Source organism: Nyctereutes procyonoides, unplaced genomic scaffold (assembly GCF_905146905.1).
Source record: "Nyctereutes procyonoides isolate TBG_1078 unplaced genomic scaffold, NYPRO_anot_genome, whole genome shotgun sequence".
In the NCBI taxonomy this organism is placed as follows: Eukaryota; Metazoa; Chordata; class Mammalia; order Carnivora; family Canidae; genus Nyctereutes; species Nyctereutes procyonoides.
In genome coordinates this window covers 2589580-2607012 of record NW_026575031.1, presented here as the reverse complement: position 1 = coordinate 2607012, position 17433 = coordinate 2589580, and the positions used below count along the sequence as shown (strand labels likewise).

Here is a 17433-nt window from a genome sequence, read left to right as displayed (position 1 = left end):
TGAGTGCTGTGTGGTTGCTAAAAGAACCTAAAAATCCATACATATAAAATAACTTATGTAAAGGGCTTCAAGAAATGTACAGAGTAAGAGCTATAAAGGGTTTAAAGGAGGGTGGGTCACTTCTGTTCAGAGGAATCAGATGTGGCTTCATGGGTTTTAAAGAATGAGTAAGATTGCACTTGGTGGAGATTGGAGCCAGGGGAAAAAAAAATGCAAATGGAAAGTCGAGTAAGAACAAAGGTTGAGAGATGGAAATTAGCATATTCAGCCTGAATAGTCGATGGTTATATAAAGGTTTATAAAAATAAATGTAGATTAGAGAGAGAAATTTATTTGGCAGATGGAGAATACAAAGGGGTTGATTTGAGGAAGGTAAATCTGTTAGTTGGATCAGTTGGCAGCAGAAGAAATTAGAGGTGGAGAGAGCAGTGGAGTACCTACCAGTGTTGTTTCAGGGAGAGCTGAGAGGATCTGAACTGGGAGTACCATAGTGAAATGCCTAATATGCTCTACGTAGTGACTAGATATGGGGAGTCTTTGTAACTCAATGACTGTCTAGCTCCAAGCAAGTACCCACAGAGAGTGAAGAGTCTAAAATTACTTGTCTGTTTTGAGGGTAGGAGAAGTGACAAAAATAGAGAAATGAGGAAGTAAAAGGGGGTTAATTTTTAAGCAATATTTGTATTGCTTTTTATGAATATTTGAGAACTATTTTCTGCTTTTTATGAATATTTGAGTACTGTCTTCTATGTTCTACTAGTTGCCTCACAGAACCCTATGAACTAGATATTATCATTTGTATTTCATGAAGAAACTATACTTATCAGAGATTTGTACTAGATTTTGAGTATGCTATGAAACTGAGCATTCTAACTCAGGCCTTCCCTTTTCCTGTTTGTTTTGTTTTGTTTTGTTTTTTAATAATTCACTTTATTGGCTTCCTTGGTTACATTTAATATCATGTATTCTTTTCACTATAAGTCAGTTTTCTGTAGTAATTATGGTAAATTTAATTTTGGACATTTTTAAAGGAAAGATATAAACTTAAAGCTTTTCTTCTGAGAGCATAATTATTTTTTACAATTGAGGTAAAAGTAAGGGGTGTTCTTTTGTTTAGTTTTGCTTTTTGAAGGACACCCATGCTTTAAGAGATTATAAAGCTAGATACATCTCATGACCATGTCATTCTTGAACTGGATAGTGTTTCTGTATGTTAGTAAAAGTAGGACTGAACTGGGAAATGGCATACCAGATTCTTTCCATAGTGGTGCCAGCAATATGTTTTGTAAATTTTTGGTACTAAACATAATATATTCCCCTCTGATTCTACATTTTTCTAACAGTTGTACCATGTCTTTTTAACAAGTTCTTTTGGAATATTTACTTTTATTTATTTTCTTTCCCATTACCCATTCTCTTATCCTGCTTCAGTTTGATTTCCATTAGCACCAGATTATTAAAATTTATCTTGACTTTTTTTGTGATACTCAGCACTGTGGGCTTTCCTTCTTTTAAAACCCTTTTTTGGGGATCCCTGGGTGGCTCAGCAGTTTAGCGCCTGCCTTCGGTCCAGGGTGGGATCCTGGAGTCCTGGGATCAAGTCCCATGTCGGGCTCCCTGCATAGAGCCTGCTTCTCTCTCTGCCTGTGTCTCTGCCTCTCTCTCTCTCTCTCTCTCTCTCTCTCTCTCTCTCTGTCTCTGTCTCTCATGAATAAATAAAATCTTTAAAAAAAAAAAAAACTTTTTGATCTTGGTTTCTGTGATATCTCTCCATCCTAGTTTCCAATCTCTGTCCTTAATTTTCTTTCAACACCCTTCTTTCTCTGCCCACTTGTTATGGTTCCTCAGAGCTTCATTCTTCATTTTCTTTCAGTCTACACTTCCTTGCTATTTTATTTCTTCTCTTGGCTTTAGCTACCATTGATGTACGCATTTATATCACCCAATTATACCTGTTTTCTGAGCTCCATACCCAACTGTCTATACTCATTTCTCACTGAATGACTAAAGGCACATAAGACTCAATGTCTACAATAGTATTCTTAATATTCCTCCCCAAATATGTGTCTTTCTTACAGAATCAAAGCCATTGCTCTCCATCAAGTGACCAAACCAAAAACTTGAGAGCATTCTGGATTCCTTTCTCAGCCACATGCCACTAAAATCCATTGGTCTTTTTATATGTCATAAAGCTGCCATTCCTTGTTATCATCATAACCACTACTTTAGTCCTTTATCATATTTTTACTTGGATTTCTTTAGGATATCCCATGCAGATGTTCTACTTCTAACTTTATACTTTTCTGATTGATACTCCCACATAATCTTTTAAAAATATAAGCCTAATTGTATAGTGCTGTTAATGTCTTTTAATGTTCCATGCTTATCAGTTGGAAGAATTAATGTTGTTAAAATGTTCATATAACCCAAAGTGGTTTACAGATTCAGTGCATCCTATCAAAATTCTAATGACATTTTTCACAGATACAGAAAAAAAAAATCCTAACATTTGTATGGAGCCACAAAAAACCTCAAATAGCCAAAGCAATCAAGAGAAAGAACAAAGCTGGAGGCATCACATTTCTTGATCTCAAACTATATTACAAAGCCATAGTAATCGAAACAGTATGATGTTACCATAAAAACAGACACATAGATCAATAGAAGAGAATAGAGAGTCCCAAAACAAACTCATACATATACAGTCAATTAATTTTGACAAACAAGCCAAGAATATACAATGGAGAAAAACATAGTGACTTCTATAAATGGTGTTGGGAAAACTAGTTAGCTACATGCAAAAGAACAAGACCAGACCACTATCTCATGCCATAAATAAAAGTTGACTCAAAATGGGCTAAAGACATGAATGTAAGATCTGAAACTATAAACTTCCTAGAAGAACACATGGAGGTAAACTTCTTGATATTGGTCTTGGCAATGACTTTTTGAATTTGACACCAAAAGTGCAGGCAACAAAAGCAAAAGTAAACAAATGGGACTATATCAAACTAAAATGTTTCCATACAGCCTTAGAAATTGACAAAAAGGCATCGTATGAAATGGGAGGAAAATATTTGCAAACCATATATATTGGTAAGGGAGTAATACCCAAAATATACAAGGAACTCACAAAATTCAATAGAAAAAAAAAAACCAACCTGATTAAAAAATGAGCAGAGAACCTGGATAGACATTTTTCCAAAGGAGACATACAAATGGCCAACAGGTATATGAAGAGGTACTCAAAATCGCTACTTATCAGAGAAATGCAAATCAAAACCAGAATAAGATATCACTTAGGATACCTATTATCAAAAAGACAAGAAATAACAGATGCTGACAAGGATATGGAGAAAAGGAAACCCTTGTGCACTTTTGATGGGAATGTAAACGGATAAAGCCACTGTTGCTGGAAACAGCCTAAGTGTCCATTGACAGATGACTAAATAAAGAAAATAAAGTATATACATACAGGATGGAATATTATTCAGTCTTAAGAGAAAGAGGAAATCTTGCCATTTGTAACAACATTGATGAACTGGAAAGGCATTATATTAATTGAAATAAACCAGACAGAGAAAGACCAATACCACATGGTGTCATTTATATGTAGAGCTAAAATAAATAAATAAATAGATAAATAAATTTAAAAAGTTGAACTCCTAGAGTGGGAAGGTGGTTGCCAAGGGTTGGGGATTGTGAGAAATAGGGAGAGGTTGGTAAAAAGGTGTAAACTTTTCAGTAGTAAAATGAGTAATGTTCTGAGGATCTAGTGTGTAACATGACTATTGTTGTTAATAGTGAATTGTATCACTGAAATTTGCTTTGAGAGTAGAATTTGAATGTTCTCACCAAAAGAAAAAAGAAAATACTTGAGGTGATGGATCCGTTCATTAACTTGATAGTAAAAATTCTAAATTCTTGCAAAATGTATGTGTATATCAAATCACCATGTTGCACATTTTGAATAGCTTACAATTCCACTTGCCAAATAGAACTCAATAAAGCTGGAATAATTTTTAAATCATATAAATATAATAATCCTCATCTGAGTTGCATTCTAAAAGTTATCTCAAACAAATCAAAATAAGTTTTTTTAGGAGCTTATAAAATTAATATAGAAAGCAGTTTCTAAACAGATTAAACACTTTCTACCAAACTGATTTGCTTAGAATTGAACACTTTTTGATGTTTGTTTTATTCTCCCAGTATTAACAATTTAATCCCTTATTTATTTATTTTGTTGTTGTTAAAGAGTTTCACAGAAGTCACCTTATCTTTTTAGCAAGAAGAGTATTCTTGGGAAGCTCAATGGGAAAAGAAACTATAGTTCTAGGCTTCTGTTCAGCTTCATATTTAGATTGAATTTGGTCTAGGATGAATAATAAACTCTCAGTTTCTGCATTGAGGTTGGGACTCACTGTGTAGCAAACAGCTAATTTATTCAAAACTGGGAGAGTAATACTGTGGCAACTAAGATGGAGCTTAAAAGTAAATTAATATACTTACTTTAAATGGAAATAAACAACAGATGATTATGATTTTCTGAAATTTCTTTGTCATTTAATTTTCAGCCTTAACAACTTTTTTCCCTGTTTAATTGAGAAAGCTCACAAAGGGAGACAATAATCCTCCAAATTAGTGACCTAATACTCTGTCATGAGCTCACTGTGTAATGGAAGAACTCCAGATGGTGATCATTTTCCACTTCAGAAGTGTCTTATATTGATGATGCTAAGAAAAAAGCCTTTTTAACAAGTCAAACAAAAGTTTTAGTTGGAATTTATATCATTTGAAATCATTACCAATTGAAAATTCTCAGTGTCACTTTCAGAATTATTTCATATAAAATAGTATTAATTTCTCTAGTTATTTTTTTTTTAACTTAGACTTATGTAATTCAACTCAAGTGAAGAATTAGAAGTTTAAGGAAAAGCTTTCATCTAGTGCTTTACTGGCCATATAAATTTCTTGTTTAGTTATCCAGGCCCTAGAACATCATTGGCATTCACAAATGTTTCTTATTTAATAATGTCATGTTGCCAGAAGTCCAAATATCACCACTCAGAGCTTTACTGCAAGTGTGCTTCTCTAATGAATGGTTCATATTAAAAATGTTAGAATGCTTTTCAGATGAAAAACACTTTAAATTCAGCAGATCATTTTTTTCTCAACAGGCAGGAACTCATTAACAGAATAATACTGGTAACTGAGGCATTTTTCAAAGAAAATAATTTCTCCAATAAATGCAAGCTGCATATCTTCGTATCTTTAGAATAAGTAGATCTAGTTTTCATTTGTTTAAAAAAAAAAGGACAGTTTGTTTTCAATTTATCTTGGCTTTGTGAACCAACTTCTTCATCTGGGGACGAGTGAATATTGAGTAAACAAATCTAATTTGGGTCTGGATTTCTACCTTGAAAACCCTCCTTATAAACTTGTCATTATCACTATTGCCAGATGGCTGAATGCCTTCACCATCCCAGCCTCTGTATTGGGTGCCTTTTAGCTGTGATAGGGAAGAGCTTCGCATCCCATTGAGAAAACCAGAGCAGATACATTTCATAGTAGAAGTCCCTTTCCATCCTTGAGTATCTGTGTTCCTGATACTGTAGGGTACCGATATTAAGAGTAGGCATTAATAAGACTTTAGGACTATGGGCAGGTCTATGTTCATACTTCTTTTGGTGTTGAGAGTAAGACTAATGGCATGTGAGGCCATATTAGGCCCTCATTAATTATAGGAGATTCAACCATATAATCAGATACCAAATGGAGATAGGCAATTAAGATTGTGTCAGTTTGTTAGCAGATAAGTTTTATGTATATTTCTTTTTTAGAGTCAGACTTATTTCTTTGAAGAAAAATATTTGGTGGATTTTGTACTAAAGTATAAGTACTTGGGCAGCCTGGGTGGCTCAGCGTTTTAGCGCCGCCATCAGCCCAGGATGTGATCCTGGAGACCCGGATCGAGTCCCACGTCGGGGTCCCTGCATGGAACCTGCTTCTCCCTCTGCCTGTGTCTCTGCCTCTCTTTCTCTCTGTGTGTCTCATGAATAAATAAATAAAATCTTAAAAAAAAAAATAAAGTATAAGTACTTAGTACTAAGGTGTACTAAGTATACTAAGGAAGATACAGGAAGATAGTAGGAGCAGTTATCAGTTTCCTTATAGTCAAGAAAGGCAGAAAATGGATATGTCTGACTGAATTTTTAAAAATATATTTCCTAGGGATCCCTGGGTGGCGCAGCGGTTTGGCGCCTGCCTTTGGCCCAGGGCGCGATCCTGGAGACCCGGGATCGAATCCCACGTCGGGCTCCCAGTGCATGGAACCTGCTTCTCCCTCTGCCTGTGTCTCTGCCTCTCTCTCTCTCTCTCTGTGTGACTATCATAAATAAATAAAAATTTAAAAAAATATATATTTCCTAATGTCATTCCTCCCAGGCAAGAATTTCTTCTTTTATAGTTTATTTTACGTTGTATAGACTTATGTCACTTATTTTCTTTAAAATGTCCATTCTCCTGCATCCCTTATGGGATGTTAATTTCTAAAGGTTCCAACTGTGCTGTTTTCAAATGTGTTTTCCCCTTCCTCATATAGGATTGGTCACACAGTAGGGTTTTACTTATTGCTGTTTAATAAATACATTAGTAATTTTGCCTGCCAGTTTATTTACACATGGGATAAAAGATGAATACGCATATGCATAGGTGTGTTTTTAATAATATTTTCCCTGATTGAAAAAGTAATACATATGGTATAAAAATATTTGAGAAAGTATAAAGTTATAAATCTAAATGGTCTCTTTCTGGTCCTCATTTCTTGCCTATGGATATTTCCAAAAAAACCATGTATTTTAATACGCAACCTGTGGAAATTTTTTTCACTGAATCTTATGACATAAATAGTTCCTTATATTACATATCTTTTGAAAATATTTTTAATGACTGCTTTGTTTTCTCTTTTCTAAATATACCATGGTTTATTCAACTATCCTATTATTTGAGATTTTAGGATTTTCAATTTTTTGTTCCAAAAACATGAAGAATGTAATAAGATGAAAATCTTTATATATAAACTTTGTGCACAGTTACAGTTATTTTTATAGACTAAATTTCTGGAAGTAAAGTGTGAAATTGCTAGGTGTAAGAGAATAAACATAATAAGACTTCTCAATACATATTGCAAAATTGGTTTTCAGAAAAGATGCATGAGTAACAGCTTCATCTGCAGTGCATTAGCTTATGCAACTCTACATATCCTAATCATCTTTGAGTGTTAATCAAATTCTAATCAATTACTCCCACACATGTATATATTTCTTTAACAGAAAGTAATTCTAGATTTTATTTTCTTCATTCTTTTGAAAGTTGAAATTAGTCATTTGTATTTATTCTCTTAAAAATGCCTAATATCTTTTCTCATTTTTATTGTTGGGTATTAACCTATTCCTTATTAATTTGAAAGATAGATATTAATAACCCTTTGTCATGTATGTTACAAAATAATTGCCTTAGTTTTGTTTTTGGATAATTGTTAAAGTATAGAAGTACTGTAATTTTATTTAATCAACCTCATTCAATTATGAATATTTATTGAATATTCAGTGTTGTCCCAGGTACTTTTCTAGAGCTGAAGATGTAGGGAAACACAGGACTAAATACCTGCCCACATATAGGTGAAGACATATATTTAAAAATTAAATAAGTAAATATATGATATAATTTCAGGTAATGCTATGAAGAAAATAAAGCTAGGGCAAGGAAATAGTGACAGGAGTAGGAGAGGGTAGTGAGGGGGTAGTAGGAATATTTTAGAAAGAAGTCAGAGGCCTCTCTGAGATATTTGAGCAAGACCCTAAAAATGTGAGGGAACAAGTCATGTAAATATCTATAGGAAATGTGTCATAGGCATACGGAAGGAGATTCTGAGATGTAAACAAGCTTAAATGAGCAACAGCAAGTCTAGTGTGGATCACTGGAATGAGTTGAGAGGATAGTCATAGGTGATGATGTCAGAGAAGTTGGAAGGGTCCAGGTCATTTAGAACTTTGTATATTGCTCACAAGGCCCTTTATATTACTCTTAAGTAGAATGGGAAGCTATTAGAGAATTTTCAATCAAGGAGCTGCATGCTGTGATTTATATTTTGAAAGATCACTGGTTACTCTGTGGAGATAGATTATAGTGAAGTGTGGACTTAGGGAAACGAGTTAGAAAACTATTGCAGTAGTCCAATTGAGAGTGATGGTGGTTAGGACTAGTGGTAATGGTAGAGGAGATGAAAACTGGTTAGATTTGGGATATTTTTGGAAGATGGAGCTAATGGAACTATTGCTTGATTGGATATAGGTCATAAGGGAAGGAGAAATCGTGAATGACTAAGATTCTTGGCCTGAGCAATAATATTTGTGCAATGTCATTTCCTAAGATGAGGAGCCATATGGAATGACCTTTGGGTGTGATGCGTGTATGTGCCTGAATCAAGAGTTTTGTTTTGAATCTGTTCAAGTTTGAGATTCTTAGTAGACACCCAAATAGACATTGGAGTAGACATTTGGATTCTGGATCTCAGAGGAGAGGCAGGAGTTATTAACTTACAGATTGTATTTAGAACCATCCAACCAGATGAAATCACTGGGGAATGCATATAGCTAGAGAAGAGAAGAGAGCCAAGGACTGAACTCTGGGCACTTTAATTTTTAGAGAAAATGAAGAGGACAAGGAGCCAGTACGGGAGAATAAGAAATAGCCATTAAGGTAGGAAGAATTCAAATAAGGCAATGGCAGAGAATTGACTACTGAATTTGGCGAACCTAGTGGTCACTGACTGACATGATAAGAGAGGTTTTAAGAGACTGATGGGAACTCAAGGTTGCCTGGAGTGGGTTTAAAAGAGAATGGATGGTGAGGAAATGGAGAAAAATATATAAGGTCTTTTGAAGAGTTTTACTTTAATAGCAAGAAATAATGATACCTGGAAGAAGACATGAGTTTTGGCAGCTATCACCGCATATTATATAATGATGAACATGAACCAGGAGTAAAAATTGATTGTGCGGGGGGTGGTAGGGAATAAAAGTTTAGTCCTTGAACTATCGGGATGAATTGGGATCTCATGCAGAGGGATGCTTGGAAGCACTTAGGGCTTCGGAGACCATTTTTATAGGAGGCAGAATCAATAGGTACAGATGCTGATAGGTTGATAGAGTTGTTGATCCTTAGATCTTTTAGTCTTTTATTTCCTTCTTTTCTAAATATTTAGAATGGTTTCCCCAAAGCAGGGGGGGAAATCACCTATGTATAGGAGGGCTATGCTTAATTAAAAGCAAAACATAGTTTATTTCAAAAGGAAAGAAATGCTGAAGGTCAAACCACAATCCTCTGCCTTAAGAATGCAGTGCAGAGGGCAGCCCCTGTGGCGCAGCGGTTTAGCACCGCCTGCGGCCCAGGGTGTAATCCTGGAGACCCTGGATCGAGTCCCACGTCAGGCTCCCTGCATGGAGCCTGCTTCTCCCTCTGCCTGTGTCTCTGCCTCTCTCTCTCTCTCTCTCTCTCTGCATTTCTATGAATAAATAAATAAATAATCTTAAAAAATTTAAAAAAAAGATTGCAGTGCAGATTTGTAATATATAATTGTAGAAAAACCTAAGAAGTTCACTAATATCTCCCAATTTAAAAAGACAAGGATTAGATGTGCACTAACAGGTATTCAGACATATTCTGAAGATGCTATAATTAAAACAACGTGGGGCTGACCCAGAAATAGTCAAATCAGTGGAACAGAACAGAATGTACACAGAAGATCTAAAAGAGTATAGGAATGTGGTAGATGATCAGGTTGACAGTGAAAATTGGTGGGGAGGATTCTCTACTTAAAAAATGATATTTAACAATTTGCTGTCTACTCAGAATGATAGAAATTTCTATCTTTGATATGTCTTCTACATTGCTAATTTTGTTGTTGTTGTTGTTGTTGAGGCCTGTCTGCTAACCACACCTGTGTTCTTTCTTATGTATGTGCTAGTAGAAATGAAACTGTGTTTGTACCAGTTTGTGAATATGTGTTAGCTTTTGCAAATGTCCTATCTTTTGTTACTACTGGCCATATTGCCTAGACTCACTTCTCAGCAGTCTTGCTCATGTCTCATATTGACAGTGATTGGGGAAAAGGGTGATATAGGTAACAGATGGCTCTGTGATGTGCACTTAGCTAATCTGATTATAGCTGACTTTGGTAACATCTTTTAGCATTTTTTATTTACAAAACAAAGATGATGATAGTCTACCTTGGAGCATTGTTGAAAGCAGTAACTAATATAAATTCTTAATGGTATTATGTGCTGCTGTTTCTAATACTCAGTGATGTCATTGCTGACTTCACTAATTTCTGAGTTGAAGTAACAAATCTATCATTGATAGTGATAATATTCTAAGCTGAGTAGTGTCCACTTATGTCTGAGAAATCCTGTGACTCAGCAATCTGCCTGGCTATTTAGGGTCCAGTCTTTGTCTCTAACTTACCTATTATTGACATTATTATTTTTTATTGTCATTTTCTGTGCCTTTGGTTATCTTGATGACAGGAATGTAATTTAATCTGTGTTTGATCTCAAAATTTTATGAATTGTGTTGAATTTAGCAATAGATATTCATGATTAATCATTTATTTTACTGAGGATCTGAAATTCATTTTTTGAAGAATCTGGCAATGGTATGTCAAATATTTCGTTCTTTTATCAAACATGACTAGAGTTTTCCCCACAGTGATCATAACTAACTTCTTAATTATAAAATACAGTGGTTCTGTTGAACTTTCTACAGCATGTAACACTGTGTATGTATATAAGTAAGAGCACAGGTGTGGTTGGCAGACAGGCACCAATGTAAAGGCTTCTTATTCTATTAATCAGCTATATCAATTTGAATGGAGTAATCTTATTTTTTCATATATGAAATAAGTTTAATAGTATTTTTGATTGCTACCAGGAATAACCAAGGTAAGATATACAGATTTCATTGCACAGATTTTAGTATATACAAGGCACTTGGTGATATTGTTATTTTATCTTTCCTTTTCCTAGATAGTTTGTCCATACACCATTACTCTATCCTCACTGTGTCTCTTATTATCTTTTCCAGTGTCTTCACTGAAGACCCTTTATTCTTCCTGTCCTTACATTTTGCAGTATCCTCACAGCCTTACACTCAGCTCCCTTTTTGCTCTATGTCCTGCTTCTTAGATTTGTTTCCTCCTGCAGCTTTAAGTTCTCCTATATTAGCTTATAACACCCACATTTTTCTCTGTACTCTCTTGAGCACCAGAGAATTCAATATGCCTAATAGTCTTTTCTACTTTGAATACCTAGAAAACAAACTGAAGAAACATACACAAAGCTAAGTAAACTCAGTATTTTGTTTTAAGACATGTAGTTCTTAGCTGATAGTCACTTAAACAAGAATCATTGGTCCCACCATTTATGTATGTTGCTTATCTTTGTGCTGATGGTTCCCAAGTTTTATTAATTTTGTCTTTAAATTGTTTGTGGAATTTAGCTTCTTATCTCCATCCTTCAGTTCAGAATCCTTCAGTTCTTCAGATTAAGCTTTTTCTCTTTATGTACTCTCTAGTTTACCCTTAACACTGTTACCAGTCTTGTCTTTCTACTTGTAAATATGATCATATCTTACTTCTTAAAATCATTTACACAATCCAAGGGAAACGAACATATATATGTTCTCACAAAGACCTATAGAAAAATTCATGGTAGCTTTATTCACAAGAACCCCCAAACTAGAAGCAACCCAAATATTCATCAACAAGAGAATGGATAAACATGTTGTATATCCATACAATGGATTAAAATGGAATGCAAAGGAATGAGCTATGGATACACACAACGTGGATTAATCTCAAAATCATACTGTGTGAAAGAGGGTAGAAACTAAAGGATATATATTGTATCATAGTATGTATATATAACATTTGAGAAAATGCAACCTAATGCCTAATGACATAAAGCAGGTTAGTCCTGAAGCCAGGAGTGAAGGGAGGAGGGTTGGGCTGCAGAGGCACAAGATATCATTTGGGTATAATAAAAATGATTTGTGTCTTTTTTTTTAAGATTTATTTTTTAATTTTTTTATTTATGAGAGAGAGAGGCAGATATACAGGCAGAGGGAGAAGCAGGCTCCATGCTGGGAGCCCAATGTGGGACTCGATCCCGGGAATCCAGGATCGTGCCCTGGGCCAAAGGCAGGTGCTAAACCTCTGAGCCACCCAGGGATCCCCGGATTTGTGTCTTGATTGGGGTGGTAGTTTCACTGGAATGTACATTTGTTAAAACTCAATGAATTGTGGACTTTAAATGGATACAGTTTATTGTATGTAAATTGTGCCTTAATAGAATTATTTTTAAAATTTTGTACAGAGCCTTCATTGCCTTCTCATTGCAGGCCACATTTCTGAACAATCTGATCCAAACTGCCTTTTCTATACCTTTTTTCCTTTTACTTCTTGATGCATGCTTTCAACTGCAGCTACTACTCCATACTGCTGACCATCCCTTATATATCAAGTCCTTTATTTTGTTACTTAAATGAATAAAGAACAATGACAATTAGCCTTATTCTTGGAGAGGATTACATGACTGGTTAAGCTTGGTGATACTACTTTTGGTGAACAACTGTGGTATAGTTCTCTAGTCTAGAGACCTGATTTTGACAATGTACCAAGAAGTTATTAGTCTCTCTAGTACAGATTAATATAAATCAAATTGGTTTAAGACTGTGTAAGCTAGAATGTCAATTCATTATAATGTAGAGTATTTGTGTTAAAAGGATGAGAATGCTTGTTCTGATGGATTAGCATAATCTTTCTTGATCTGAAAGCAAGAGGCAACCTAAATTAGAGTCTAAAGGTTGTACAGTGGTCGTAGAATTGTATCATAGGAAGGTGGTTTGAATGTGGCCAGATTCCTGGATCCCAGATTCTGTGTTAACTATTTTCTCCAACACATTCATTTTTTATTTCCATTATGGCACAAGGTGATTTATTTGACTCTGTCTTCATGCAGCCTCAGTTTATCTTTGATTCTAGTGGTCACTTTTTCTTTGTTTCTTAGTTGACACTTCCACTGCTGTTATTTTGTTGCTGTTGTTAATTTAGTAACTTTTCCCCCCAAGAGATGTAGGTTATGGGTTAGGGCCTGAGCTTATAGCTTTATGTTTTTTATGGAGTAGATTGACTCTGTTAGATCTTTATCTTTTAAAGGTCTTATTTGCCTTTCTTCAGTTAGTAGTATGTTCTAAACGGTTAAGGAGTCAACAGAAGTCTTACCCATGGCTTATTCAGGACTTACTATGTTGGAAAAGTTTATTGTAACTGGACTGTAGAGTTGAATGCTAAAGGTTATATATTAGTCATGGTTCTCTAGAGAAACAGCGAACTAAGGATATATAAAGATACACAGAAAGACATTTATTATGAGAGATTATCATCTGATTATGGAGGCCGAGAAGTCCTGTGATCTGCCATTTGCAAGCTAGGGGCCCCAGAGAGCTGATGATATGGTTCCAGTCCACACCCAAAAGCCTAAGAACCTGGGAAGCCAATGATACAAATTTCAGTGCAATTTCCAAGGCCCAAGAACCAGGAATATCAATGGCTGAGGGCAGAAGAAGGTGGATGTCCCAGCTCAGAGAAATACATGCATATCTAATATTCAGAACTTGACATTTCCTTATGGCAGAACTTATAAACAACTGTATGGTGTAGGAATGGACCTGATTTTTATCTTTTGATGACACTGTTCACTACTCTGATCTGTGCCATATTTGCATTTATTCAGGAACACTATGCCTTGACCTTTTCTAATGAATACAATGACTTTTTTGAAAAAAAAAATGACTAGGAAGTGAAGAGAAAGGTTATAAGCAAATGCTCTCACAGAGTTGCTAAACTAGGGAAGTAAAGGAAATAGCTTTTTTCCTGTTATCCTTATCTAATAGAATCATTTTATTTTGGGGCTGTTTGAGCATATACTTCTTTATCATTTTGGAGAGGAAACTTTAAATTGGCTTTATCTCCAAAGACATGAGAGATTCCTCTTGTGCATTTTGTTTATTTATTATGGCATCCTATTAGGACACACTCGAGTATTTCAGTATGTCTTGAAATATTACATATGTTTTTATGTGAGACACTGTTGCTTTTCTTTCTTTCTTTCTTTCTTTCTTTCTTTTTTTTTTTTTTTTTTTGCTTTTCTTTGTAGATTTCCAAGTATGGAAAGAGTATTAATAATGAAATCATCTCTCTCAAGTAGTTTCTTCTATACTCCATATAAAGATGGATTTTTCTTTTATGCCTATTCAGAGAATTTCTATTTGGTTTGTTATAAGTAATTACCCCCCAGTCACTTTCTTTGTATCTGTTTTCTAGATAACAGTTCCCTAGTGTATACCTGTATTGTGTATTGTTCTTACAATTTTTTACATTAAATTTCATCTTAGACCTGTCCTTCCAAATCCCCAAGTTCTCCATATCCATCCATGTACTAGATTGATCTTCTTTTCTTTATGTTTAAAATCTATCCTAGCTTTGTATCATTTGCAAACTTGATCATATTTGAATTTACGTATCCTCTGTCATTAAAGAGCATAGACTAGTCGTCTTTGCTATGAGATTCTGCTGGATGCATTGCTGGTTAATCTCAGTTGTAAGTCTATTGGTAATAATTCATTGCTTCCTTCTTATCATGGAATGTTTATCCACTGGGCTATACTGTTATTCCAGTCATGCTTCTACCATCTCTGCTTCCTGGATGCTCCCAGGTTAATCTTACGTTTTCTGAGATACAGATAAAAATCATTGTGTCCCTTTTTCTACTTATGCCATTGCTTATTTTTTGTAAAGTTACTGAGTCTGAGAAAACATTGTCCTTAAATAGAAATTTCTCAGAAATTTCAACTGAACATCATTGAGTCTTTAAAAATATGTTAAGTGAGAAAACATTTTGAAAGTACCATCTAAGTCTTTGCCTTCTCCATGGAAAATAGTTTCTGGTTATTGGGATTTTAAGTAAAATAATTATTTTCCCCATAGCTGAGAGTATGATTTAAATCTATTTATTTTCTCTGAATGTGGACTTCATTTTCATAAATTTTTCAAGATGGAAAGTTCTTTAGTAATTTTCAGAGCATGATGTGTAGCCACAGGTTTATTTTTAAAGTTATATTTTTTCTTTTATTTTTTAGGAAAAAGAAGAAGTAGAAGGGATATCAGTAGGTGCTATACTCTCTGACTATCAGCGTGTTCGAGTGGAAAATGTGTAAGAGAATATTAATTTGCCCTATATTTTTAAATTACATGTTTAAGAATGTGAATAAATAAAAAATACAATTGTATTCTACATGCCTCATGGAACTACCTACTTATATTACATAAGTAACAAAAGTTGTACTTTTATTACTTTTTTCTATCCTGATATCACATATGGAGAAAACTCTAACTTACTTGCCATAAGGAAAAATAAATTATTTATAATAAAAAAGTTAAGACAAAGATTTTTAAAGTCAAAAGTATTGTTTTTGTTCACTGTTCCTTATTTGAATCAGTATACCTTTTCAACCCCTTTTAACTCATTGTTTGTAATGAAAATCAAGAGCTAATAAAAGGCGTGCAGTGATTTTTTTTTTAAGATTTACTTTTTTATTTAAGGGGGTAGGTGGGGAAAGGAGGGACAGAGAGAGAGAGAGAAACCTAAGCAGACTCCTCACTGAGCGTGGGGAGGATCTCACGACCCTGAGATCAGACCTGAGCTGAAATTAAGAGTCAGGCACTTAACCTACTGCATCACCCAGACACTTCAGAAAAGCAGTGATATCAGAGGAAGACATAGACATGGCCAACAAGCACATGAGAATATGCTCCGCATTATTTGCCATCAGGGAAATACAAATCAAAACCACAATGAGATACCACCTCACACCAGTGAGAAGGGGGAAAATTAATAAGGCAGGAAACCACAAATGTTGGAGAGGATGCGGAGAAAAGGGAATCCTCTTACACTGTTGGTAGGAATGTGAACTGGTGCAGCCACTCTGGAAAACTGTGTGTAGGTTCCTCAAAGAGTTAAAAATAGACCTGCCCTACGACCCAGCAATTGCACTGTTGGGGATTTACCCCAAAGATTCAGATGCAATGAAACGCCGGGACACCTGCACCCCAATGTTTATAGCAGCAGTGTCCACAATAGCCAAACTGTGGAAGGAGCCTCGGTGTCCATCGAAAGATGAAGGGATAAAGAAGATGTGGTTTATGTATACAATGGAATATTCTTCAGCCATTAGAAATGACAAATACCCACCATTTGCTTCAACGTGGATGGAACTGGAGGGTATTATGCTGAGTGAAGTAAGTCAATCGGAGAAGGACAAACATTATATGGTCTCATTCATTTGGGGAATATAAAAAATAGTGAAAGGGAATAAAGGGGAAAGGAGAGAAAATGAGTGGGAAATATTAGAAAGGGGGACAGAATACGAGAGACTCCTAACTCTGGGAAACAAACAAGGGGTGGTGGTAAGGGAGGTGCGCGGGGGGTGGAGGTGACTGAGTGACGGGCCCTGGGGGGGGCACTTGATGGGATGAGCACTGGGTGTTATGCTATATGCTGGCAAATTGAACTCCAATTTAAAAAAAAATGTTAAAAAAATAAATAAGATTTTAAAAATGTGATATTTTAAAGGAAAAAAGCTTATTAAGGAATCTTTCCTTTGGCCCTTAGAATTCAGTTCTTGGCCAAAAGTATTCATGTGATTAAAATATTTATATAACGAAGACATTCAACTTTCAAGGACTTTGTATATTATTGCTCTCTTCATCTTTCTCACCCTCCAAAGGATGTAGCACTGGTAAAACATTGTATCTCCAGTACCAAAAATAATCAATCCCATTGATCTATTCAAAAACCATAAAGTCTAATGATAATATTGATTATTTAATGTTGACTTGGCAAAACATCACCTGAATTCACTTTTCATTTTTAGTTTATTTGGTTAAATAACTATATTGTATAGAGACTTTATACATAATTATATTAGCAAAAAAGAAAATTTGGACTCTACAAGCGCAACTTGACTTAGAAATAAGTAATTTTGCTATTCAAAAGGATAAATGGAAATCAGATAAGGGTTGTATTTCTGTAATAGTTTTATATTCTTGATAAAAAACATGGACTATCAAATCAAAAACTTACATATTAATTGACTTGAAAACTTCTTTTATTTTTTATTGCATTTATTTTGTCTCTAATTCTACAGTGAATTTAAGGCACTCAAAAACCCAGAATTTTTAGGGGCGCCTGTCTGGCTCAATAGGAAGGGCATGTGACTCAATCTCAGAGTCATAAGTTCGAGCCCCACGATGAA

At 34.9% G+C, this 17433-nt stretch overlaps 1 protein-coding gene across 3 annotated transcripts in view; it reads left to right on the top strand.

Annotated features, from left to right (window-relative positions):
• DPH6 (diphthamine biosynthesis 6) overlaps positions 1-17433 on the top strand; it is a 153677-nt gene that overhangs the window by 81797 nt on the left and 54447 nt on the right. For all 3 annotated transcript variants that reach the window (XM_055316734.1, XM_055316736.1, XM_055316735.1), the window contains exon 4: positions 15259-15332. In XM_055316734.1, coding sequence (XP_055172709.1) covers positions 15259-15332 — 74 coding nt within the window. The remainder of the gene's footprint in view (positions 1-15258; positions 15333-17433) is intronic.